This window comes from Lontra canadensis, unplaced genomic scaffold, assembly GCF_010015895.1.
Source record: "Lontra canadensis isolate GAN:19392208 unplaced genomic scaffold, GSC_riverotter_1.0 scaffold1, whole genome shotgun sequence".
In the NCBI taxonomy this organism is placed as follows: Eukaryota; Metazoa; Chordata; class Mammalia; order Carnivora; family Mustelidae; genus Lontra; species Lontra canadensis.
The window spans coordinates 89,588,294-89,615,504 of record NW_022630995.1 but is presented as its reverse complement, the minus strand read 5'-3'; the positions used below and the strand labels follow the sequence as shown (position 1 = coordinate 89,615,504).

Sequence of the window (27,211 nt, the reverse complement as noted above, 5' to 3'; positions counted from 1 at the left end):
CTATCTCCCAAACCTGTTTTCCTGATAGTAAGCAAAACAAAAGAAAATGTATTTAGAGAAGCATTCTCAAAGTACATTATTAGTGTCCTGTATACTTTTCCCTTGCTAACTATATAGAACATATGCCTTATAGAAAAGTGCTTTTGTTTAGGAAACAAATGAATTTGTGGGATACCTTTGACATCTATAGTACCAGAGTATGAATATAAACCAGTCTTATTTTGAGAAATATTCCTTTTCCAGGTATATGGATTTCTTCCCAGTCCCATCTAATGTCACCACAGACTTTCTGTTTGAAAAGAGTGCCAATTACTTCCACTCAGAGGAAGCTCCTAAAAGAGCAGCTTCTCTGGTCCCCAAAGCCAAGATCATAACCATCCTCATCGACCCCTCAGATCGAGCATATTCCTGGTATCAGGTAAGAAAAATACAGACAGAATCTAACAGGTAAGAAGGAGAGTATGAAGAAGGGAGAATGTTTTACAGCAATAGCAACCACCTCAAGTCTCAATAAAAGAGATTTGCTAGTTGTATATCTGCATAAAAGTGGATAGAGTTTTCTTTGTTTCTGGAGAAATGAACTTTCTCCTTAAGTTTTTATTGATTTTGCATTAATTTAATAAAATATATTAATGAAATGAAAATATAACAAAATAGTATGTACATGTATGTATATCTGTGCTTCTACACATCTACATTTCAAAAAAATAGACTGAAAAATAGAGTGAGGGTCCCTTTTGCTTGGAAAATATAAAGTTGAGATAAATGTGAAAACCTTTATTCAAAAACCCCTTACCTGCTATTAGGCTAGTATAGCTTCTAAAAAGAGGTCTACACCAAGATACATAATAATTAAAATGGCAAAAAGTAGTGATAAAGAGAGAATTTTTGAAGCAGCAAGAAAAGAAAATAGTTACATACAAGGGAAACACCATAAGTCAATCAGCTGATTTTTTAGCAGAAACCTTGCAGGCCAGAAGGAAGTTGCATGACACATTCAAAGCACTGAAAGGAATAAAACCTAAAACCAAAAATACTCTACCCAGCAAGTTTATCATTCAGAATAGGAGAGATAGCTTTCTACACAAACAGAAGTTAAAGGAGTTCATCACCATTAATTCAGCCTTACAAGAAATATTAAAGGGAATTCCACTCAAAAGTGGAAAGAAAAGGCCATAATCAAGAGTAAGAAACTTATGAAAGGAAAAAAATTCACAGGTAAATGAAAACATACAATTAAGATAGTAGGTTGATCACTCATAAAACCAATATAGAGTTTAAAGCACGAAAGCAGTAAAGTCAATTATACCTACAAAAATCAGTCAAGGGATTCACAAAATAAAAGGATGTAGAGTGTGATATCATATCCATAAAACATGATGGGGGAATAAAAATTTAGTGTTTTTAAAATGGGCTCAAACTTAAGCAACCATCAACCTATTATAGACTGCTATATACATAAGATGTTACGTATGAACCTAATGGTAATCATAAATCAAAAACCTGTAACAGATATGCAAAAAAATAAAGAGAAAGGAATCTAAGCATAACAAGAGAGAAAGCTATCAAACCACAAAGAAAGACAGCAAGAGATGAAAGGAACAGAGAAGAATTACAAAAACAATCGCAAAACAAGTAATAAAACGGCAATAAGTACACACCTACCGATAATTACTTTAGATGTAAATGGACAAAGTGCTCTAATCAATAGATAAATGGATAAAAAAAGCAAGACCTATCTATATGCTGCCTGCAAGAGTGTCACTTCAGACCTAAAGACACATACAGATTGAAAATGAAGGGATGAAAAGCATTTAACATGCAAAAAGCAAAAAGAAAGCTGGGGTAGCAATGCTTCTTATATCAGACAAGATAAACTTTAAAACAAGAGACAAAGAGACAAAAAGAGACAAAGAAGGATACCGCATAATGACAAAGGTAATAACCAAAAGCAAAACAACAAAACCAAAAACTCCTTGTCTGAATCTCTGTATCTGGGTTGGAAATAAGGCTGCCTCTTTGTATTAAAGTGAGTGCACATAGCTCTGATCTTCCAGACAAGTGTAGTCTATTCCATTCCCACTGATCGGATTTCAAAAAGATAATTCATGACAATCTAGGATATTAGACAATAAAGTTTCTCAGCACAGGTCCTTTTGTTATTTAACAAAAGTAGTTTTTCCAGATTGGAAAAGGAAGAACAGATTGTCAGGAAAGGTTTTGTGCCTGGGACAGGGTGGGAAAAGGTCATGATAAAACCAATGGGATCTTAGATAGGCAAGTTGGTAATAATCTGCATAATAGAAAGTGAGACAGCCTGGAAAGCTGAAATCCACAACTCCACCCTAAGCATTGATGCCAAACTCCTACAGCCATCTTTTAAATCACAGTATATAGCAAATTGCAAAATGACTGATTAGATTCTGTGTCTTTTACATTTTCCACCAGGTATCTAGAGAAAAAGAGAAATAAGCCTTAATTGACTCAAAGAGAAAAGAAAATTGGAACTTGGCAACCGCTTAGCCCCTGAAAAATTGAGAATTTACCATAAAGGGAGATTTCAAGTCTATAAGCTAACAAAATGTCCTAAATATTACAAATAAATCACTCTATAGTAGCAAAATGCAGGCTTTAACAAAGTCTAGTAGTGGTTGTACTATAGTAATTTGAATCTCAATTGCAGTGAATTTGCTATTCAACTAGATGTGGTAAACATCCACAAACCTACCACTAAGCCTGAATATTTATTGGTCAATTTAGGGAAAAGGTGATTTCCTCAAACCCATGGGCCTCAGCCTGAGCCATTATGAAACACTTTCCTATTTGGATTGCTGCTTTCTGCATTTCTGTACAATAAATGATTCTGATTCATCACAAAGGAAGGTTACCATTAGGTAAAATAATCTTGGCTTTTAGATGCTAGGTGGTATGTGATAAAAGCTGTGGATTTCAGATAATGTATATGTCAGAGTTTTCAGTAGTCTCTCCATTTAAAATAGCCAGTAGGGCTTTCCTAATCTAAAACTGCATTACTAGATGGAGCAAAACTATATGGCAGAACTAGCAGAGTGCTTGTGTGTTATGGATATTCAATGGACATAACAAATGGTTTGCTTATGGGCTGCAAAGGGGGCATTAATGCAACTTTGAAAAGTTTACTTTCTGAATAGATACCTACACTAACGGAAAAAACTCAGTAAGTTTGGTTAACGAGGCCTATCAATAAGAATTCAGCCTCTTCCAAACAAGTTCTCAAAAAAGATATCTTCATCAGTATCATAACTTTAAATCCTGAGGCTCCAAGCAAACGTTTTCCTCCTTTATTAATTGCGAAACAAATACCTCTCCAGCAGTGAGTTGCTCCTTCCTTTAGCTTCGAGACTTGTCACAGAGATTGGTTTTTAATTATTCATGCCTGTGGTTCAAGTTAGTTTAATTATCCACCTTTTCATCACAGCATCAGCGATCACATGAAGACCCTGCAGCTCTGAAGTTTAGCTTCTACGAAGTGATCTCAGCTGGGCCCCGTGCACCCTCCGAGCTTAGAGCCTTGCAGAAGAGATGTTTGGTCCCAGGGTGGTATGCCAGCCACATCGAGAGATGGCTTGTTTATTTCCCTCCCTTTCAGGTACTGAGCAATAAGAATTTACATCATGTTACAATCTCATTAAGTTGATGACTTTGCCTCTAGGATAGAGGAAATTTTTACTCATTAAAACATTACTAGCTTTTACTCTGTAGTTGTAAATAAGACTGTGGCAAAGAATACTAGTTAGGCAGAGGTAGACAAACTGCTTAATTTTCTTTCTAAAAGTATTTCATAATAATTCTCCCTGCTGTATTTTCTAGCACATGCCCATCCTGATTATAAAGAGCTTCAAAAGCTTCATATCCCTGATTCTTAGTCTGCCTGTAAAGCTTAAGAACCTCTTAACCAAATAAGGCAAATATTGTTTTGCTTAATTAAGTGCCATTATTTCCCTTTGAACCACCTTGCTGAATTTTTCATGACCCCTGTGTTTTTCTTGCCTTCCTTGCTTCTCTCTTTTGCCAGGCACCAACCTAGATTAAACTGAGCCCCTATATTGGATTGCATAAAGCAGTCCAGTCACTCAGGCGTGGTGCATGCCTATGTGTCTACATATGCTGTCCAGCATGACAGCTGCTGCCACATCTGGCTATTTAAATTTGTATTAAAATTACATGAAATTAAGAAGTCAGTTTCTCAGTCACATTAGTCAAGTCTTAAATTCTCAATAGCTTCCTGTTAGACTCCACAACTATAGAAGATGCCCATAGTCACAAAACATCTTAGTGAACAATGTCAGTCTAGACTAAACAGAAATACTGAAGAAGAGGGATGAGCAAAATGGAAGAACAGAGTGTGGTCACTTTGTGGTCCTCCGTCATGATCTCCTGGCATTTTATCTTTCTAGCCACCTGTCTCCTTCCTTAGAGTAACAAGAAAATTCTTCTCCTTAGTCAACTGAGGAACTGCTGTCCACATTCAGGTTCTCTGGGAGGTTTGCCTTTTTCTCCAAATGGGTTATCTAATCATTTCTTAAAACTTTACAGTGCCACTCCTTTGAATGGACTCATGGAGAATGACATGTCCTCTGCCTCATTACACCTAGTCTTATTCCAACTTTTCTTCTTTTCTACAGTGCTCCTTCCCAGCTTGAGCGATGGAATCACTGTTTGCTTGATTTCTTCTTGTGATTGTGTAGCCACATTTCTTAAGCTCTTTTGGTTCCCTCAAAAAAACAACTTTTTGTTTTCATAGTATTTTCAGGACTTCTCAGATTACAAAAACATGAGTGAATTTATTAGTGTGATTTATTTCTTATTCCAGGTCATTAATGAAAGGGCCTGGTTAAGGACACAACAACGTGTGCAAATCCCCTCAGTAGAATTTCTCTCATTGAATAAATTCAAGAGTTCTTTATTTTTTTTATTATACAGTTAAACATCTTTTTTCAATGTGCATTGTCTTTTTTTTCCCCTTCGGTAATTTAGTTGCTAATTATCGATGGGCAACAGCTAAGGATGGATCCTGCTACAGTGATGGATGAAGTACAGAAATTTCTAGGAGTCTCTCCTCATTATAATTACTCTGAAGCTTTAACGTAAGTTTATATTCTAATTAACTTATTGAAATTTCAGGAGAGAATTGGTTTTTTAAAAATTGTAGTTTGGTGATGCAGCTATTGTCTTAACTGTTCCTAACATACTGACTATTTTCTGATTAGTTTGACATCAGCTACTTGGAAACAAACTTCAACAGTGTAGCAAAGAAATGTCCTAAATCCTATGTTGATTTCTAACTATGAAAGATATCCCCTAGAAGGAAAGTAGGGAAGCAAAATAATTGTAAATCTTAAAGCCAACAATTAACCTCAAAAGAGGCTACTTAAGTCAGTAAGTCCTGACCCTGTTCAACAGACAATAGTAGGAACTCGGTGGAAGCATAAAGAGGTGATTAACTAGATGGTTTATGAACTCTCTCCACCGGCTTTTGTGCAATTTTCAAAACCAAAGTCAAGCAACAAGAAATCACCCAATAGGCGACTGAATTGGCAGAGGGAGATGTGCTCTTTAATTGCTTAGTTTTTTTTTTTTTTTTAAGATTTTTATTTATTTATTTGACAGACCACAAGTAGGCAGAGAGGCAGGCAGAGAGAGGGAGGAGGAAGCAGGCTCCCCACTGAGCAGAGAGCCTGATGCGGGGCTCGATCCCAGCACCCTGGAATCATGACCCGAGCCAAAGGCAGAGGCTTTAACCCAATGAGCCACCCAGGTGCCCCGGGAGATGTGCTCTTACACATACTTCCGCTTTTTGCTTCTGTGTTTTTACTCACTGTTTATCTGACCCCGTCAGCTCTTCTTCAGGGGCCAAAGCAATTACAGCTCTGGTTTGGTTTTCTTTTCCTCTTTTTTTCTGATTTTCTTAGGTAACTGACTCCATCTGGGCCAGGACTAGGATAACACAAGAGAAGCATTAGGATTTAAGGAGGCACTCACTCTCAGGTCCATGCAAATGCCTGAGCGTGGGTGCCTCCTGAATCTTTGCACCTCATGTCCCTCTCTTACCTTAATCCTGACTTTGGACTCCATTTAGCGTTTTAAATAAGACCTCCATCTTACTTTCTCCACTATTATGGTCAGCAATCAAATTTCTGAGGGTTGTTTTTGTTCCTATTTCACACCCCTAGAGCAAGTGGAAGATACTGAGTTGGATGGGCCATGGACCTGACCCCCACTATAACACTTTCTTTTTTAATTTTAGGGTCATAGACTGAACCTTAAAGAAACTGAAAAGGACTGTTATGGACTTCTTCCATTGTATTTCTCATTATAAAACTCACTTCTATAGATCAACTGATTTTCTCTTTTCATTGTGTGCTTCATCATATAGCAAGTTAGAAGCTGTGAGAGGCAGGAGGATTCCTTTACCTTTCAGCATCCCTTACAACAAAGACTGGCAGGAAAACATCAAATACTGCTTATGTCTTGAACAAATCATATATAGAGACATATGTAAGAAAGACATTTTGGTGTGGAGGACAAAGGAACTTGGGTTTTGAGCTTCCTTCCCAAGAGCCATTTACTTTGTTATTACTATTAACCTTCTGACTTCTGTGTTTTTATACTACGATACTGTTAGAGCTTTGTAGAGCTTAGTTCAAGTACTAACTAACACAGACTCTACTCGCCTTAGGTATTTAACTTTCAGCTTGACCTTAAAGAAACCTGAGTGACTGTAGTTTGCAGTTAGAAATTCAAGTCCCCTTTGCTTTATATCTTTTTTAAGTATCTCAGAAAAGAACGCTTTTATTTTCTAAACAGTTTTCTATTTCAAGTTGGTTTATCTTTGGGTCTCTTTTATAGAGCATATAGCAAAGCACTGTATTTCAGAAAAAAGAAGTGAAGTATCCTATAAAGACATAATCTCCTTTTTTTATAGAATGGTCCTTGACCTGCATGCTGTGTTATTCGTCCCTTTTGTGTCCAGCTCAGTGGCAAGCTTTTTATTCACCTCCACTGCCGAGAAAAGGGAGTGTAAACTTAAGAGAAGTAGTATCAAAGGAAAGCACTTTATACAAAGAACTGTGGATCACTTTGCACCCGGGTTATATCTGGCTGAAATTGCCTGTTATATGCTGCTCTAGCCTGGTATGGGGCTCAGTGGGTAAAGCAGCAAGATAAGATATGTGTAGTCTCTGAAACCACAGCTCCTCGCCCTACAGGGCTGCCCAAGCTCTCACCCTGCTGATAGAGATAATGCACAGCCATTCAGTTTCTTTTTAGATTTTCTTGTCAATCATCAGTCGGCCTTAAACACATCAGCCCTGGAGCTGTTGTAGAATATTTGGATTTTCAGGTCATTGTCTTAGGTCTGAACTGATGCATATCCTCCTTCACCAAGCCCTTTGCAGTTCCAAATCCTGCCCTGATCATTTAGTTACTCTTGTTAAAGTAACTATACTGATAAGTTTTTTCTCATCAAGGATGAGCAGGAGTCAAACAAAATGTATGTTCTCAGGAATGTAATTTATTGCTTCATATTTTTTCTGCTAGTGGTAGTGAAGACTATCTCTTAAGTACTTAAAAGAAATAATTAAAATCCTCTAAGAATGTACTGAACTGCAAACAGACATATGAAGTCTCAACTAACCACATAAATCCAGGGTTTTGTTTTTTTTTTCCACACAGAAGAATAAATGAATGAAACTAGGTCTACACAAAGATTTTACTATACAGTCTTGGCATGAAAAAGTACTCCAATTTAAGCACTCTATAAACTGATTCTCTTCAATATAAAAACAGTTCCAATTTCAAAACTATTTTCAAGAAAAATGGCAGTAAGTTTCTATTGTAAGAGTATTCTTTATTCCTTTCTGCAATTGCTAAAAAAAAGTATTCACGACTTCCAAATTTCATGCAGTCATTGGATAGTCTATGATCTTAACATGAATTAGTACTGGCATAATGAATTTTAAATGACATTGAATATGTAAAAAAAAAATCTGATTTTCTTGGTCAGAATGGATGTGATTTAAATAAGCAGAAAAGTTGTAAACAATATAAAAGTTTTAACAATATAAATGATTAATATAAATCAATTAAGGGAATGAGTATTTTACAATTCTTATTCAATATAACCTTCATGCTTAAAGTGTAAATAGGATTGATATACTCAAACTATTTTAGCTTTCATGTTATAGGTTACATAGTGTTTTAGGCTGACTGACCATTTGAGAGAAATCAGCAAAAATCATGTTTAGTGTGGAATTGTGCTAATTTGTATAAACTAATTTATGAAAAATATAAACTTTTTATTTTTTCATGAACTATGAACTCACAATTATACATAGCCATCAATGACCATGACAAGAGGTTTCATATGTAGAAATATTGGTTAAACACCTGAACCTGACATCTTTATTTCTCAGTCAGTTAACCTGTTTGTTAACACAGATGAAACTGGATTGAATTATGTGAATTTTTAATACAAATTTCCTGTGAAACTTCAATAAATGAACAGTAAGAATTTGAAGGCCAGGGGCTGGATAAAGATCATGGGTTTGGTTTGTTTTGTTCTGTGGGTAGGGCTTAACTAAGTCATAAAGAATCAAAGCTGCTTCAGAATTCAAGGTCTTCAATTGTGTCTCATCCCACTTCCCCTATCAACCAAATTTATATTGCCGAGGAAGTCTTTCCTATCCCATTCTGGATGAGTTTGAGTAAAAAGGTGCCACATTAAAACTTTTTTCAGTAGCAAAAAGAAAATTTAAAAAAAAAAAAAAAAACGTAGACATAATAGCTAAAATCTGTTGGTTCCCTGGACGACCCATGAAAGAAGCACCTAGCAATGGTAAGTAGTGAAAAAGATAGTGTGCCCTAATTTCTTAAGATCAATTTGTTTTAAAAGTGGTTATAACATTTGAAAATCAATATGCATGTATATATTCTACATTTCTATGTTTACATATATCTCTTCCTACCAACAGTAGATGTGATAGGTACTATTAGCTCCATTTCTCAGCTAAAAAAAAAACAAAAACAAAAATGAAAACGGGCACAGAAAAACTAAGCCAAAAGTCACTCAGCAAATAAATTGAGGAGTCAGGACTAAAACTCAATCAGCCCACTGGACTGTGCTGCCAATCTATTAAGCTCTTTAAGTTGGCACAAGATGTTAGAACCAGAGAAAAACAATACTGTAAACTGTGACTAATGAATAGTATACCAACAGGAAGTATTTTCTTTAAAAGACTGAAACTTTAAAATGAGCTTTTTAAGTTGTCTCAGGCTTTCTTATAAAAAGAATCCATCTTCAGACACACGATCACTTGGCATTGTAAATGTGAGATCATGGTGATTTGCAAATTAAAATCACACTGAAATACAACTAGAATGTCTATAATCCAAAAGACAATACCAAATATTGGCCAAAATGTGGAGAAACTGGAACCCTCATATGTTGCAGATGACAATGTATAATATATGGCCACTATGGAAAAGCAATTTTGCATTCTCTTAAAAATTAAACAGAGGCTTACAAATAATGCCACTCCCAAGAGAAATAAAAACCTGTGTCCAACAAATACTTGTTCAAAGAAGCATTATTAATAATAGCCAGAAACTGATAATCGCATGGTGGGAACCACACGTGATTCCTACTTTGTTGGACTCTACATCATAAATTTAAATTAACAGTTTATCATCCCATTGTCTGCCCTGTGATTTTTTTTTAAGGCTCATGCTTAGTCAATGTTTTCCAGCATTGTGATTGTATGCTATTGATACTGCTTTCAGAATGCTCTTATGAAGTGAGGAAATCTATGTGTTTGAAATGACAAAAAAAAAAAAATTATAAATAAGTAAATGAATGAATGAATGCCAAAAACTGGAACTGACCCAAATGTCCATCACCTGGTAAATGGATTAACAAAATCTGGCATATCCACCCCAGCCAAAAAAAAAGGTGTCCAGAAAAGACAAAGACTCAAAGCAGATCAGTGCTAGCCTGGGCCTGGAGGTAACAGCAGGGATTGCTTCCAGTGGGCTCTAAGGAATTTGGGGGGATTATGGAAATGTTCTAATACTGGATTGTGGTGATAGTTATACAACTATATAAACTTGCTACAAATCATCTAATTGTATACTAAAGATGGGTGTTCTAAGTAAATTATACCTTAAAAAAACTGTTACAAATAAAACAGGTATCAGCAAAGTGGTTCATTAAATCATAAAAGCATATTTGTGGAGAGGGAACTGATTTAAAAAACAAAAACAAACAAAAACTAACTTCTGTGTTTATTCCATATTAGTGACACCTGAATGATGGTGTTTTGATTCTGAAATTTACCAGCACTGTTTGCAACTCACTATTCTCCCATGGAAATGTTATTTCAATCTAAAGGTATTTTAAACATACTTGAACTTCTAAGTATAATCTGAATATTCCCTAGGATTCACCTGCCCAAATGTTACCAGTTGGAGGCTGAATCATTGGAGAATTTCAATTGTCCCTGCCTACAAGTCTCTTCCAGTTATTTCTAAACATCTCCAGGTGATATTCTATAGAAATTTAAGAACCAATCCATTCTCTTTTTTTTTTTTTTAAGATTTTATTTATTTATTTGAGAGAGAGCATGCACAGTGGGGGGAGGGGGGCAGAGAGAGAGGGAGAAGCACTCTGCTTGCTGAGCAGGGAGCCAAATGCAGGGCTCCATGTCAGGACTCCAGGTTCATGACCTGAGCCGAAGGCAGATGCTCAACAGACTGAGCCATCCAGGATCCCCCGCCTTTTTAAGGTTTTATTTATTTGACTGAGAGAAGAACCAATTCATTCTTGTTTTAGTCTAATTCAACAAGTTTCTATTGGATGACTATTATGTGCAACACTCTGGATACAAAGATAAAGGATCTCATATGATAAAGTAAACAACACAAAAAATTTCCCCCAAAAGGTTCACTTCCTGAAGTCCTCTAAAAGAGGTCCTAGCCATGACTACTGAGTGCCTACCCAAAGAAAGGTTTCTTACTGTCCTACCAGATACCAGTGGTACCAAGGGTAATCTTAAGAGAAACACTGGTAATATTCTAAACAGATACAGGGAGATCTTTCTCTATTTCACGTCAAGCTTCTTCACCTGAACTCTGAAATTACATTGCTGATGTCTTCCAACTCACAATGTCAACATCAATCCCTTCACCTCTAGCTCAAGTCACCTGGAAAATAAACATGATCACCCTTCTGCCTTCCTCTCCTTTTCCACTCCAACACACTTAGGCCATTGCCTGTGAGCTTATGCCTACAGATGCCTGGGCTACATGCCAGCCACACATACACATATATACTTTTTCTCAATAAAGCCCACATGACAGCCTGCTGCATGACATGTAACCAATGAACAGAGATGAAAGAAAAACCCATTTTTATTCTGATTCTCAATTATATTATGTGTGAAGTTCAGTGTCTCATAAGAAAACATCATTCTGTCAGAAGGCTGCTCATTTTAACATAAGGCCTATGTATGTTCCAGAGATGGATGATGTATAGTTAGAATATTACAAAAAAAAAATAATAGTTGGTCTGGATTCTAAATTTTGATCACTTAAATACATAAAACGAGCCAGAATTCAATTGTAGAAGTTGCTAAGGACAAAATGTTTATGAAAAATACTACATCGATAGCATACTTCCAGACTTCCATTGTGTCATATTAGAGCTTTCCAGATTTCATGTACAGATTATTTAAATAATGGTCTTTTAAATGCTTTTTTTTCTTGTACCTCTGAGTGTGGAACTACTTTATTCAGTTGCCTTACTGATTCAAACAAGAATATAAATAACATGAAGACATAGCATGTTGTGTCGTGATCTCATACAGTTGTGTCAGTAATAATGAGAATTAGGTTTTGCCTAAGTGGGATGTGGATAATCCTTCAGTGTCTCTAATATCCAAACCAGTACAGAGGCAGAAATCTAGGTGTGCATTCTTTTCATACAGCTATGTTATAAGCTCCACAAGATTAGCTACATGAAGACTACCTTCCAAATCCATACATATACACATATATTCAATCACAGTGTAATTTTAAATCCTCTCTATTGAAATAAAATTCATATATAATAAAATCTACCAATTTTAACTGTACAGACTGATGAATTTTGACAAATGGTTACAGTTATATATACCACCACAATCAAGACACAGAACATTTCCATTTACCCAAAAAGTTTCTTCATGCTCCTTTGCAGTCAATCCTTCCCCCCTCACTCCTGATCCCCAGCAACCACTCATCTACTTTCTTTCATTTAGCATAGTGCTTTCAAATTGTTATAGCTTGTTAGGTCCTTTCCATTCCTATACACATTTTAGAATCATCCTTACAATTCCTACAAATTCCACTGGGGTTTTGATTGGAATCACACTGAATCTATAGATAAATTTGGAGAGAGCTGATACTTTAAAAATACTTATTGTTTTGATCTGTGAACATGGTTTAGCCCTCTTTGTTTATGTCTTCTACAGTTTCTCTTAACAATGTTTTATAGTTTTCAGTGTCAGATCTTGCAAATATTTTGTTAAATTTTTCCCTAGGTATTTCACATTTTTAGGCTAACTTAAATGTGTTATTTCAGTTGCCAATTTTTCACTGCTCACACTATAATTTTAAGAAAAAGTCAGAAACAGTATTTTTAGTAATGTGGATTTTAAAACAAAATGAAAAAGTAACCCCAAGTGACATTTTTTTCTAATGAAGAAGAAAGTAAGACAATAGAATTATCAAATTACAAAAGCAATGTGAAAGAATTATCATTGCTGACTCTTACTTTTGTTTTTATATTCAAGCATGGAAATTACTATTTATTCATAATGAATAATAATATAAAACATAACCAGAGACCAGCGAAGAAGAAAAGACACTGGACTTAGAGTAAGGAGGCCTAGATTTAAGTCATGACCCAGGTATGGAAAAAATATATAGTCCAAGAGAAATAAACCTTGACAAACATTTCCTTTTTCATTTTTTTATTCAGCTAACATTTAGTGAACATTGATGAAGAGCCAAAAACACGTTGTTAAGTGCCATAAAATGGGAAGAATCCTGTACTCCATATCATTAAGGGATTTTAATGAAAACTCAAAAGGAAAAAGAATTACATAAAATATTTTGGTAAACTGGGACACCTGGGTGGCTCAGTCAGTTGAGCATCCAACTCTTGGCTTTGGCTCAGGTCATGATCTCACAGTCATGAGATAGGGCCCACATTCAGCTCCATGCTCAGCACTGAGTCTGCTTGAGATTCTCTCCCTCTGACCCTCCCCCTGCTTAGTCTGGCTCTCTCTCTCAAATAAATAAATAACTTCTTTAAAAAAATATGTTTTGGCAAACTAAAATATAAGTTTAGTATGTTAACTAACTGGAATTAAAATTAAAATGTAAGAAAATATTAAATAATAAATAAAACCATGTGAAAGATTAAAAATAGATAAAATATAAATGTAATGTGCTACTATTATTTTGATTGTAGTTATGCCATGAAAATCCACATTTATAGGTACTGTGACTTTAATACAGGCTCATACCAAAATAAGAAAGGGGCTATGGAAAAAAATTAAGTGGATGACAGCTGAAGAATCCTAAAATTAATCACTCCATGGCACACCAAACACTTTCTCTTCTATTATTCTGTAATTGTATGGTATAAATACTACCTAAGTCCATAGATATGGATGAAACCTGACTTGTCATATTTAAACCCTACAAAGGAAAAGAACAGACTTGAAATTCATAAAACTTTTTCCTTCCAGATGAAGGAGGTAGGCTTATTAATTTCTATTAATAGAAGACCTTCTGCTGACAATTTTTCTATTAGGAATCTGGCAAACTTACAAATATGACAGATGGACTAAGAATTCAGAAGTATGCCAAAAGAATTTATGCAAAGTGACTTAGTCAAAAAATATGCCAGTTTCTCTGGTTATAGATTAAGATCCAAAAATATATTCATGGTTTTGGTCATTATAACTTATAAATTGCTTGAAAAATACTTTTTTGTGTTTTGTGTTTTTAATTTTTTTTAGGTTTGATTCTCATAAAGGTTTCTGGTGTCAATTATTGGAAGAAGGTAAAACAAAATGCCTGGGAAAGAGCAAAGGAAGAAAATACCCTCCAATGGATCCTGATGTAAGTATAAAGCTTATAAATAAAAACTAAATAAGCAAAGTAATAAATAATATGTATTTTCTTATAAAAGTGGTTAAAATAAAAATTTAGCCCTTCTAAAAATTACAAGTGACATGTGGATTTCAGTGTATCCAGGTTGTTTATTTGGATTTTTCCAATGATACACGTCAAGCAGGAATAAAGGAAAACAACAGAATTTTCTATTTTGAAGCAGAACATAGAAGGCAACGTCTGATTACAAAAAGAATGATACATTCATAGAAATTTTAGCACTAAAAATGTTAATTTAAACCAAGACAGGAAATACATCAACTGGAAATTGAAAACAGGACCAAAAGATTTCTATTTTTTCCCCCATTAAGTCATGCTATAGTAGGAAATGTGGTCTGCATAATACTATTTCTTTGACAGTTTTCTTTGGATGATTATTAAAATTTACTTTCGAGCACTATAAAAATAATCCTTACACATTAATAGAAACTCAAGGGCAATTTCCATGGTATTTCAAGAAAGTAATATAAAATACATCATTTTCATTTATGTCCAGGCTATTTCTCTATTTATTAAACTAAAATGTTTAAAAGACATTGTAGAACATCTTTCTTAGCATTTGATTTTACTCCTATCAAACACAGACATAATGAGACATAATATTAGATTTTGTGGTAGAGAAAGATAAGAAAAACAAATTTTAGAATATCAGTACTTCCATATTGATACTCCAGAAATGTTACTGTGTAATACATTCCAAGGGTTTATTAACTCACACTTCTGACACCAAATGTGCAGCATTTCATACCAACCAAGCATGCAGATTTCTACAGATATCAACTAAGTGCCCTATAGTTTAACTCAATTGTGACACTAACCAGTATAGACTCCACAGGTAAAGGACTTACTACCACAAGCCTGCCCTCCCTTCAGACTCTAATAGCAAGTAACAGGTTCCTAGGTTACTTACTTCTGTCCAAAGTGGCTATAAATCAAGGGTTCTCATGACCCCTTCCTCAGGTTTTAAAATTTGCTATAACAGTTCAGAGAACCCAGGGAAACACTTTATTTTCTATTATTATAAAAGATAAAAAATGAATAACCAGAGTGAGAGGCACATAGAACAAGGTCTAGAAGGGTGCTAAAGCACAGGAGCTTCTGTCTCTGTAGAGTTTGTGGTGTGCCACCCTCCCAGCACATGGATGCATTTACAAACCCTGACATTCTCCAGAATCTTCACTTCAGGTTTTTATGGGGGTCCCATTAACGTAGGCATGATTGATTAAATCACCTGCCATTAGTCATTACCTCAATCCCCAGTCCCTCTTCCCATCTTTGGAGGTCAAAGGGTAGGGCTGAGAGTTCCCAACCTCTAATATTATGTTTGGTTCCTCTAGTAACTACCACCCCACCCCCTCCATCTGACACTATCTGTGGTCCCAGCAAGAGTCACCTCATTAGCATAAACTTGGGTATGGTTTAAAAGGGCTTATTATGAATAACAAAACACACTCTTTTCACCCGTATCACTGAGGAAAAAAATGGTTTTAGAAGCTCTGTGCCAGGAACCTGAGATGAAAACCAATTATATATATTTCTTATGTCGCAATATCAAGTATATACTGGATTTATTTGAAGGCATAGAGTGGTTGATTTTATACAAATAGAGACCAGAGAGAAGGCAAGAGTAAAGGAGGCTTCTTAAAAACAACAGAAACACGAATGTGAGAATGTTTGAGAGGAGGCAGTATTATCACATTGCTTGCTTCTCCCCCTATTACAGAAAAATGCCAGCACCCAACTCACCAAAACATCATAGAATGCATTTAATCCAGGTAAATTAAGAAAGTTGTTGGCCTACTCCTACTTTTACTTTGTTTATGAAAATAACAGTGTAAAAGAATAAAAACTGACATTCTAAATTAATACCACTAAATCTAAGGGCGCCTGGGTGGCTCAGTGGGTTAAAACCTCTTCCTTTGGCTTAGGTCATGATCTCAGGGTCCTGGGATCGAGGCCTGCCTCGGGCTCTCTGCTCAGCAGGGAATCTGCTTCTCCCTCTCTCTCTACCTGCCTCTCTGCCTACTTGTGATCTCTCTCTCTGTCAAATAAATAAATAAAAATCTTAAAAAAACAAAAAGTCACTAAATCTAATAATCTCTTCAAAAGTCTGTAATAGATTCTTTAATTTAATAATAGGCCAATAAATAACCTGATATTGAAGGTGTTATATGATTCCTTCTTTTTATACTTTTATATCATAAATGTATATATTATCTCCTCTTATTACATTATTTTACATGAGTTTGTATGAAGTAGTCAGATTACAGACATACATTCGCATATATCCTATCTGTGGCTTTATCTAAAATATCCCCCCTTCTGAATGACTGTGAGATAACAATTTATGTTCAATAAATTCTGCATACCACAAAGTTGTATCCTAGTAACTTTTGGCCTAAACATACTAGACTCCAAAATAGAACATATCATACATTGCAAATCTCATTTCATTTGTCTTGCCATAATGAGGGAGTGAAGCAACAAGAGGAAAGGGTACTTGAGTAAGTGGACATGATTATGGTGACATGCATACACACAATAGGACACAGGACAAAGTTTTTCTGCAACTGCACATTGACACAGGCAGAGAGGTTTGAAAATGATGCCCAAAAGGTAGAGGTAAGGTTGAGATAATCCTCAGTATCAGAGGTTCAATTCAAATACCAAAGGGATGGACAGTAGAAATAGATCCCAGGAGGTTCAGTCCTAGACCTAGATAAGATGTTGTGCAATCACTTACCATATGAAAATATTGGGGTGCAAGCTGGCAAGAGAGAAAAAAGTGGGAAAGTACAGAAACTCAAAGACAAAGATGTAAGGTTCTTCCCTAGATTCCAGGTCTGGCTGGCAGCAAAGGAGGCACAGAATGATCAGGCTCCCAGATATAGTATCTGGGAAATAAAATTTATCTGTACTGTTTTCTTTTGTCCTGAGTGTGCCAGCTCAGCCTGTCAGTGGTTTTAGAGCTAATGACTGAGGAAGACCCAAAACATAAATGAGACAGACAGGCACAAATCACACAGTGGTTTGGGTTCTCCCTTGATCCCGGTAATGGTTAGAATATAGCACAACTATTCTATTTAATTCCAGTGATCATGATTCCTACAAAAATCACTGTTACATCAATCAATACCAAATGAGACTTTCTTCTATGGCATTTAAAATCGAGTACCAGATATGACATTTTGAAAGAACAACACAAGGAATTAAATAACAAAAATGTTTAAAGGTTCAACTCTGCTGAAAATCTCAGAGTAGTACAAAGCCTGGAGGTACAGATACAGATGCAGAAATCCTCCCTTTACAACATTCCTAACAACGGTCATCCAACCTATATATGAATGCCACTAAATGCCATCTCACAGCACAGCCCTTTCCAGTTTTGACAAATTCAATTATTAAAATCTTTTCTTTAGTGAAGAGAAATCTACCTCCCTCCAAGTCAAGATAGTTTACAAGGCATTCTTTTCCTTCCTTGGGTCAAATCATACAAATATAGCAAGCTAGAGGTTAACCTGGCTTACCTATTGCATTTTCAAGCCTACCACAATACTGTTTTTAGCAGTATGCCTTTGTACACCTTAAAATTCTTGTAAGAAAGTATTACGTACCTTCTATATCTAAATGTAAATTAATGATGACCAAGGAGTATTTGATATTGTACATGTACCAAACTAACATTCTCCAAAGCAGGAGTGATTTGAATAAGAGCATCATATTAGACCCAACCATTGTCACAGCTACTTTTCTAGCAACTCAATCAAGTTACTGTAACATTTAATTCTGCACAATCAAGTAAATCCCATGCTTAATACAAAATCTCTTTCCCTGCTAAAACAGTGTACGTACCTAGAGCATCTATTTTGAAGAAGAGAGTCTCTGGGTTTGCGTTGTGCTAAATAAATAGCCCACATGCTTAATATAAATCTCAACCCAGGTATGGTATAACTGACGCAGATTTAAACGTCATCACAGTAGATGAAATATACTTTAATCCTCAAAGTGAAATGTCCTCTTATATCCCACCTCAGAGCAGAGCGTTTCTGTCAAGCTACTACCGAGATCACAACGTGGAACTGTCCAAACTGCTACACAGACTGGGGCAGCCTCTGCCATCCTGGCTGAGACAGGAGCTGCAGAAAGTGAGATAGCACTGAAAAAACATCTCGAGAATCCATCTGCCATGTAACATTCACCTTTCACAAAGCTTCCAAAAGCTACCAAAAGGCTGTTTAAAAATATACCTCTTCAAATAAGAAAAAAAGAACAAAGTTCCTTCCATGTGCTGGCATGTGGATGACTAGGGGGAAAAAAAAAACAAAAAACAAAAAACAAAGAAAAAAAGAAAACATACCTGTTACAAGCCTTGAGGCCTACGGCCTTTCTCTTAATCCATATCTGAGCCTGTGGGATTATTGTAGACTACTGTGCACTCATGTGGAAGTCAACTGCAACCAATATAGGTGTCAGACGCAAATGCAGAATTGTTCCATTTCATAGTAATATTTACACTTTTATATATCAACTAAAATTGTGTCTCTGTAGATTTTTAGATCACTGTTTGCCTGTAAAATGTTTTATTCTTTGATCCTATAAAGTGTCCTACAAAACAAGAAGTGAAATAAACATCATAATGTAGCATAAAATGCCAAAGGCATAATACCCATGAAGAATGCTTGCCAAGATATAAATCCACTGGATACTTAGAAAGAATTGTAAATTATAATTTGTTGCTAGATCAGAGAGTGGAAAAGTTCTATACGAGGTTTATCTGTATCAAAATAAAAAGGTAAGTGCTATAGCAAAAAAAAAAAAACCTGATTTTTCATACACATACTCTAGTGCATTTATGTAAAAATTACTAACTCCTCTGCTGTAATGTAATTGTTATACTGAGATATGTTGTAAAGCCATCAAAACATATATGGAAACAGGCTGAATATACTAAAACAGTAAATAGTAATGTAAATTGTACTCATGAAATCCTCTAAAAGGGAGAAATTGCAGGGGTCTGAAGATATTATCATTGACAATTTGTATTCTCTTTTTGTGAGCTATAAACCTACTCCAATAGTCCTCACTGGTTCTACAGAAACACTTGCATAGAATGTGAGCTATTTGTCATCTCCAGAAACATACTGACTTTTAAAAGTAAAAAACTTTTTTTAAAATTTTCTCCAGATCAAGACCTATTAAATGAAAACTAAGCACAGTGTCTTTAGATGATGTTATTCATATTTAAAATATAGAAAAATTGCATCTTTCCAGATAGTTCAAAATGAAATTGTATAATGTAGAGATTTATAACAAAAAAACAAATTGATATATGATTTTTAATCTCATATTTCCCATGATACTTTTAATATAAGGCAGAAGAAAATAAGCCAGGGCCATGTCCACTTTTTTTTAGAATATTTTGTATGTTCTCTCATGAAAGGCAATAAAACATAGTTAAATATAAGGATTATCTATTAAATTAAATGGAGGAAGTACAAAGATGAGCCAGACATGATTCCTTAACTTAAACTTCAATTGATCATATGGTTAATAAAGTATTCAGAAAAGAAAAGAATCATACTTATTGTCCTATGCTTACATTTAATTAATTTTTAAATTCACTGTACATATAAAAAAAATTAAGTAGCAAATTCCCTGCTACGATTACATAAGCTGTTATAAAATGTTATCAAAAGTATGATCAAGGAAAAAAAAGGATATGCAAGGAAAAGTCATAGCCCAAATATTTTCTTGGTCATTATAATGCGTGAAACTAAACTCTATCAATTATTCACTAATTAGAAAACAAATTCTGAGATCCTTCCACTTATTATAAATTTTTAAATTATATTATAGTTATTAAATATTTTTTAAGGTCTTATGCTCCCAAATGATACACTGTTTTAAACAAGTACTCTAATAGCCAAAAGAACTGGAGAAAACAAGTTTTCAAGACCCCTACTGTAAAAGCAATATCAAAGTCATTTGGACAAATATGGTGAACTCAATCTTCATGCTTACTGCTAGCCTTTTTAAAGCAGCACTTGCCCACCATGGTAGGAAAATGAATGTAGTGTTTCACCTCCACTAATTTAAGAAAACTGGCTTAAGAGGGGCACACACAGTGAGAGTAGGCCCCAGCAGTTACATACAGTATCATGGCTTTATTTTGGCATTTCTACTGATAAAAAAAAAAAAAAGAAAAGAAAAAATGATACATTTGTGTTTTAATGATGAGACGTGCATTTAAATTTCTATACAAAGCTGCTCCTGGCACAATTTTGTCTAGGTAAACTGAGTCAAGGGAACATCATACCCTTTAAGATAAATGTTAAAAAACATACTGGATGCTTGTATAATGAAGGAAAAAGGAAAAGATCATACCAAAATTTACTCATTCACAGGACAGGCATTATGCTATCTATAGTAGCAAACCTTTGAAAAGATTTTTGACCACTTAATGTATCTTGGAGGCAACATCAAATTCTAGAGGACATACATACTTTCTACATTATATACTCCAGCTGGTTATTAAGATATTCTAAAAGTAACATAAATACATATGAGAAAAGAATGAGAGCTAATGTGATTTAAAACTAGCTTTGTATAGAATTCCTTTTTCATTGCTTAAAATTGGAACTTCCTCAGGAAGAATGAAATGGTTATTTCAATGTTTATAGCTATGATATTCTTGTCATTCACATTGAATGAAAATTACTGGAAACATTTTTTCTCTGAGTTTTTTTAAATAAAAAAGCTGAATATAATTCTGATAGTAGCATGGTACCTCACATGTACAACAATAAACTGTGATAAGAAAATGAAAAGTTTGGGCCTGGTGATTTTAGGTAATAAGCAGGTATTTGATTGTTTGTGTTTGCCGGGGACAGAGCGGGAGGTGGTTATAGAACCCAAGTACCACTAATATAACTCAAAATGGAGAGACGCATGGAAAACTTCCAATTAGAAAATAGGTAAGTTTATTTTTTTTTAAGATTTTACTTATTTATCTGACAGACAGAGATCACAAGTAGGCAGATAGGCAGGCAGAGAGATAGAGGAGGAAGTGGGCTCCCTTTGGAGAGAGAGCCCGATGTGGGACTCGATTCCAGGACCCTGAGATCATGAGCTGAGCCGAAGGCAAAGCCCTAACCCACTGAGCCACCCAGGTGCCCTAGGTAAGTTTATTTTTAATAATATAACCCTGCACAGATCTTTCTAATCAATAGTAGCCTTTTTTTTTTTTTTTTTTTTTTAGTTCTAATAGATACAAAGCAACAACTAGGGTCACTGTGGGATCCTAGAGTCAGAGAATAAGAGAAACACACAGCTGTTATTTAACAAACTTGAGAACCTGAATGATTACAGTGTTTCTTACTTCCAGTACTCTGTTCTGCCGCCCACAAATGCTCTCCTTTCTTTAGAGCTTTAAAAGGTGTCAACTAATCTCTCTTTTATTAAAAATCTATCAAAAAAATCTCTGCCAAAAAAAACCACAAAACCAAACAAACAGATGTGCAGGGAGGCAGCCATTTATCCACATTTTCCACAAATTTTTTTTCCTCTAGTACAGCCCCTTTCTTCCTTGGAATTCAGATTTTCTCATGTTGCAATGCCCCCCAGCCACCCCCATCTACATGCACCATTTGATTTCCCCATAGGTTTGTCTCCCACACACAGAGTTCTCTAGTATGGAATACATCAGACGACTCATTTTCTCTCTAAATGTTATCTTATGTTCCATCTTCTCCAAGACCAACTGGTGATGGTTAATAAACCAACAGCATCAATGTTAGTGGCTTTTTATGACTTAAAATATTATTATACTTTCCAGAGATATCAGTACTGAAATTTCCAAGAGAGATGTTTTAACCCGAAGTCTAACTAATGCGGAGGCACTGAACTGTTCATACATTTGGTATAGAGGAATTTCTCTAATTTTAAATTATACTCTATCACTGAATTCTATTCTCCCAAAGCTGACTCTTCTTGGTTACCACCTACAACATAGCTGCTGCCTTCTTCCTGCCCGTCCCACCCCAAGCACACATACCACCATCCTGAAATAGCTGGCAGTCATGGAAAGAGCAATGAATACTTGTCGTGGATAATCCTTAAGAAATTATTTGTGTTGGATAGAAATATCTACCTTCTCTTCACTTACTTTACCTAAGAGCAGACTAAATTTACAAGGTCAAGTCATGTCTTGGTCAAGCCAAGACAGTGTGACATTTATTCCATTCTCAAGAAAACCTAGACTCTACTTTGAGTATGCCACTCACCTGCAGCCAAAGGCACCTAACAGAATTTTGGGGCCACGTCCCACTACCCAGTGCTACCACTAGTTCTTGCTATTTATTGTCCTCAATAAATTATCTGATAGAGTTCTCTATACATTCACTGCTCTCAACAAAGGTCACAAAGAATTTATTCACTTATTTATTATTATACAAATTGTACTCCTTGTACCTTATTTATTATTATTCGAAGGTACCCCTTATACCTTCTTCCATTAATCATATATCAATCTTAACCTGTGAGTTTCTATAATTTCTCAGCCTCTGTCCAAAAGTTATAATTATAAAGACTAGTAAATCTTAAAATTGGAACCCACTATATTTTCACCATCTCCTCTGGAACACCTCTTAGAGAAAGGAATCATGACTAGTGTCAGTAAGTATTTAAGAAAGACGTTTACTTTCCAGATTTAGGCAAATATTTTACTTGCCTAGCAATCCCTTTCAAGGAAGTGAAAAAAATTTCACAAATTTATTACCCGCAGCATAAAGTCTCCAAGATATTGTTAGGAAGAATGTATTTACCCACATTTTATCATACAGAAAACTGAATTAAGCTTAATGAAATGTGAAACATTTCCAAAGCACACGGGATCTGTGACAAACCTTACATAAAACTGTCTACATCAAGCTGCTTCTTGGTTATGAGGGGATAAATTAAGTACAGGAACTGCCTGCTGTCTACATATCTGATGCCAAAATGCTCTATTTCAAATCAATAACTAAAATGCAAACCAGATCTTGCTCTTAAATATTATGCATAATTTGTACAGTCGGACCAGAGAAGATTGCTCTTTTTTTCTCTATTTGGTAAATAATATTCTGAATATGATTCTTTTTTTAAGTGTCAGCCACTTTAAACAGAAATGCAAGCTCAAAATGTTATATATTCCTAGGGTTCTAATGTATCTTTTCAGAATTTAGGAAATTTATGTCCTTTAAAGCAAACACAACTCCAATTTTTTTATTTATTTTCACCTTAATTAAGATGTGCTTTCTTGATAAAAAATGTTAACCATCATCTGAACTTTCAGCAAGTCATAATCACTGATCACAAATCACCAGAACAAGTTTAATAATTATGAAAACAAACACAATTCCTAAAGGTCCACAAAACCTACTATCAGAAAATAAAGTCTATCCCATACAAATGAATATGTTCAAAAAACTTTTAAAAAGTTAAGGATTATCATTTTAAAAATAACAAAAGGCTATGAAAATATAATATTGAGAAAGTCGATATTGATAAAACCATATTTTTCTATCCCCAGTTTATTATAGGGATGTCCTCAGGACAACTAGAGTAGCAATGAGGATAGGTCAGACTGTAGTCCAATATCTATCCTTGACTAAATATCATTGGATAGGTCACTTTTCCATTTGCTGCCTCAATTTCTCCATCTGTTAATGGAAGAAGTCAAATGTGATCCCTGTAAACCCATTCTCTTCTTGCTTTATCATTAGTTATTGTAACATTTGGCTTTCCCTGTCTCTCACATAACCTCCCACCAGGCAGGAGCCATGAATGACCTAGGTGGTCAAGTTGCAAGCAGAAACTGGGCCCAAGTAGCTTAACCTGTCACCCCTCACTTCTCTTGGGAGAACACTCTGGTTTGCTTGTGGCCTGTGGTTTCACAGCAGAAATTTCAGCAGAACTCTATGTTTAAATGCAGTATTTAAAGCCACAAAGACAACAAAAAGAGCTTAGAAACAAAAAATGAAAATATGAATATATGCTCAAAAATTATGAGGATGAACAAGTATAAATGAGAAGGGGGCACCTGGGTGGCTCAGTCAGTTCACTGTCCGCCTTTGGCTCAAGTCATGATTCCAAGAGCCTGGCATCAAGCCCCACATTAGGTTCCCTGCTCAGCAGGGAGCTTGCTTCTCCCTCTCCTTCTGCCCTTTCCCCGATTTGTGTGTTCTGTCTCTGCCTCTCAAATGAGGAAACACAATCTTTAAAAAAAAGTACAAGAGGAATAATATAAATGAGCTAAATGATCCTTCAGTGGGAAGCCAACAGATATTGCTTAAAGTTGGCAAACCAAGAAACTAAGGTAAAAGATAACCAGAATTATGGAGATAATCAACAATAATTTGAACAGAAAAGGTAAAAGGGAATTACCTTTAAAAAGTGGGACTATATTATGGGACAAGGGAGAAATATTTGAATTTTTATTTCTAAGTACATACACTGTTTTTATCACAATAGCAATATCTATCATTTTTTAAAAGATTTTATTTATTTATTTGACAGAGAGAGACACAGCAAGAGAGGGAACACAAGCAGGGAGAGTGGGAGAGGGAAAAGCAGGCTTCCTGTTGAGCAGGAATCCCAATGAGGGGTAGGATCCCAGGACCACAGAATCATGACCTGAGCCCAAGTCAGACACTTGACCACTGAGACACCCAGGTGCCCCGATCTACCATTTTTCTTAAAAAGTCTAAATATTCAGGACCAACAGTGCCCAGTTTAGTGGGAAGATCACAGAGGAGGAGATCTAAGCAGCAGCTGACTTCAGCACATCAGATACTGGATATTATCCAGATTGAGTAATAGGTAAGACCTCCATCTTGGTGCATAGCCTTACTTAGAACCTTACTGCAGTGGTTCTAAAAGTAGAGTCTGTGGACCTCTGGCCAAACCAAGTCCCCTCCAGGGGGTCTGCAGGGTAAAAATATTTTTATAAAAATACTAATGTATTATATCCCTTTTTTAATTGATCTTACCCCAATTTTACAATAGCAATAATGGATGAAACTGCTGGTACTTTAACATAAATTAAGGTAGTGACATTAATCTGTACTAGTAGTCATTATATTCTTCACAATTACACACACTCATTAAAAAAAAATCAGCTGCACTTTAGTATGCCCTGATGAAGCAGTAAGAATTATTAATATTAATAAATTTCAACCTTGAGTACCTGTCTTTAATACTTGCTGTGACAAAACGTGAAGTATGCTTAGAATACTTCTGCCACCTACCGAAGTACTGTTGTCTCAGGCAAAAGCACTTGAGCAACTGAGCTGCAAATTGAATGATCTACTTGGTTTTCTTCTTATTTTTATTCACTATATCAAAACTAAAAGAAAACTAGCTACTTCATTTGTGGAGGATCATCTTTACTTGAAAAAATGACTGACAGAGAACTCTGGTTATACAGACTTCAGTAACTGGCAAAGATTTTTTTTTTAAATTAACAAAGTGAGCCTGTCACTTCAAGAAAAACAATTGACTGTATTTATTGCCAGTGATAAAACTTGAGCTTTCAAGTGAAAATTAAAAGTTTGTAGAACTTGTATCTGCTATTAAGATGTTAAAAGCAGACTAACATCTAAATACTTTTTCTGATGAGGTTGATGGTGATATTAACAAATATTATTTTCTAATATTATATAATGAAACATATTAACATTTGGAAGACCTGAATAATTCAGTGAACCAATATTTTCCACATGACCTATGCATGAAGTTACAGAATCATTATTCATGGTACATCATTATAATAGTAGAAGTTTGGGTGCCTGGGTGGCTTAGCCTGTTAACATCTGCCTTCTGGTCCGGTCATGATCCCAAGGTCCCGGGATCGAGTCCTGCATCGGGCTCCCTGCTCAGGACAGAATTTGCTTCTCCCTCTCCCTCTATACCTGCCCCTTGCTCATACTCTCTCTCTCTCTCATGCTTTCTCAAATAAATAAATAAAATACTTTTAAAAAACAGTAAAAGTTCAATCCTTAGGGCAAAACAAACCAATAGTTTTAAATGTAGCAGAATGTGAAAACTTTATTAAGTTGGTTTCAAACTCTCTATTACAAATATCTTTTAAGAAAATGTCACCTATCAAGTTTAAGTGTAGTATCAAAGAAAAATATCTACAATAATCTGAAAAGGCTATAAATATACAGTTCCCTTTCCCAAATATATATTTGTGTAGGGTCAGATTTTCTTCATATACTTCAACAAAAACGGCGAATCAAAATAGATTGAATACAAAAATAAATATCAGTATCCCCCTGTCTTCTATTAGGCCAAATATTAAAGAGATTTGCAAATATGGGCCACTCACTACTTTTTTTTGTTTTGGAAAACAGTTATTTTTCATTAAAACCATGATTTTATTATGGGTTTGTTCTTGTTACTTTTAAATTAATTAACACTCTAAAATTCCTCAATTTAAATTTCTAATACAGTAAATATTGATAGATATAGCCCTTATAAACAAAACTCCTTTGGAGTCCTCAATAATTTTTTTAAATGTAAAGGGATTTCACACCAAAAATTGTGAAAGCTACTGACATAGGAGTTGGAAGTAATTTAAGTACCAAGAGCCAAGACTTATACCATAAACAACAGACTAGAAGGAAAATAGATGGAAATCCAAACTATACCTCCTATCATCTTCCCATTCCACTCCCAGACTAGAAGTTGCCTGGCTGTAAATTTAAAAATACTGAAAAGGGAAAAGAGAGAAGTACACCTGAGAATGAGATTCTTCTCCCCTTGCCCTTCCTCCTTGCCACGAAAGTGAGTTTTGAAAATGAAAGATTAGGGATCTGAGGATCCAAGAATAGAGAAAGCTGTGTCCTACTTTCCATCTAAAACTCTGCAAAGCAGCAACCTCTTCTATGTGCTCTGCTCACCAGTGGTGTGGGAG

The 27,211-nt window shown here is 35.3% G+C and overlaps 1 protein-coding gene across 4 annotated transcripts in view; it reads left to right on the top strand.

The window, feature by feature from the left end:
• NDST3 (N-deacetylase and N-sulfotransferase 3) overlaps positions 1 to 21,023 on the top strand; it is a 182,007-nt gene extending 160,984 nt beyond the window's left edge. For 3 of the 4 annotated variants that reach the window (XM_032858859.1, XM_032858829.1, XM_032858839.1), the window contains 5 exons: positions 244 to 418; positions 3,458 to 3,628; positions 5,017 to 5,126; positions 14,103 to 14,205; positions 18,291 to 21,023. In XM_032858859.1, coding sequence (XP_032714750.1) covers positions 244 to 418; positions 3,458 to 3,628; positions 5,017 to 5,126; positions 14,103 to 14,205; positions 18,291 to 18,410 — 679 coding nt within the window. In that variant the 3' untranslated portion in view covers positions 18,411 to 21,023. Of the gene's footprint in view, positions 1 to 243; positions 419 to 3,457; positions 3,629 to 5,016; positions 5,127 to 10,475; positions 10,577 to 14,102; positions 14,206 to 18,290 lie in introns of those variants that run through there. The other variant, XM_032858849.1, reaches the window with a different exon arrangement.
• Positions 21,024 to 27,211: the final 6,188 nt, after the last annotated feature.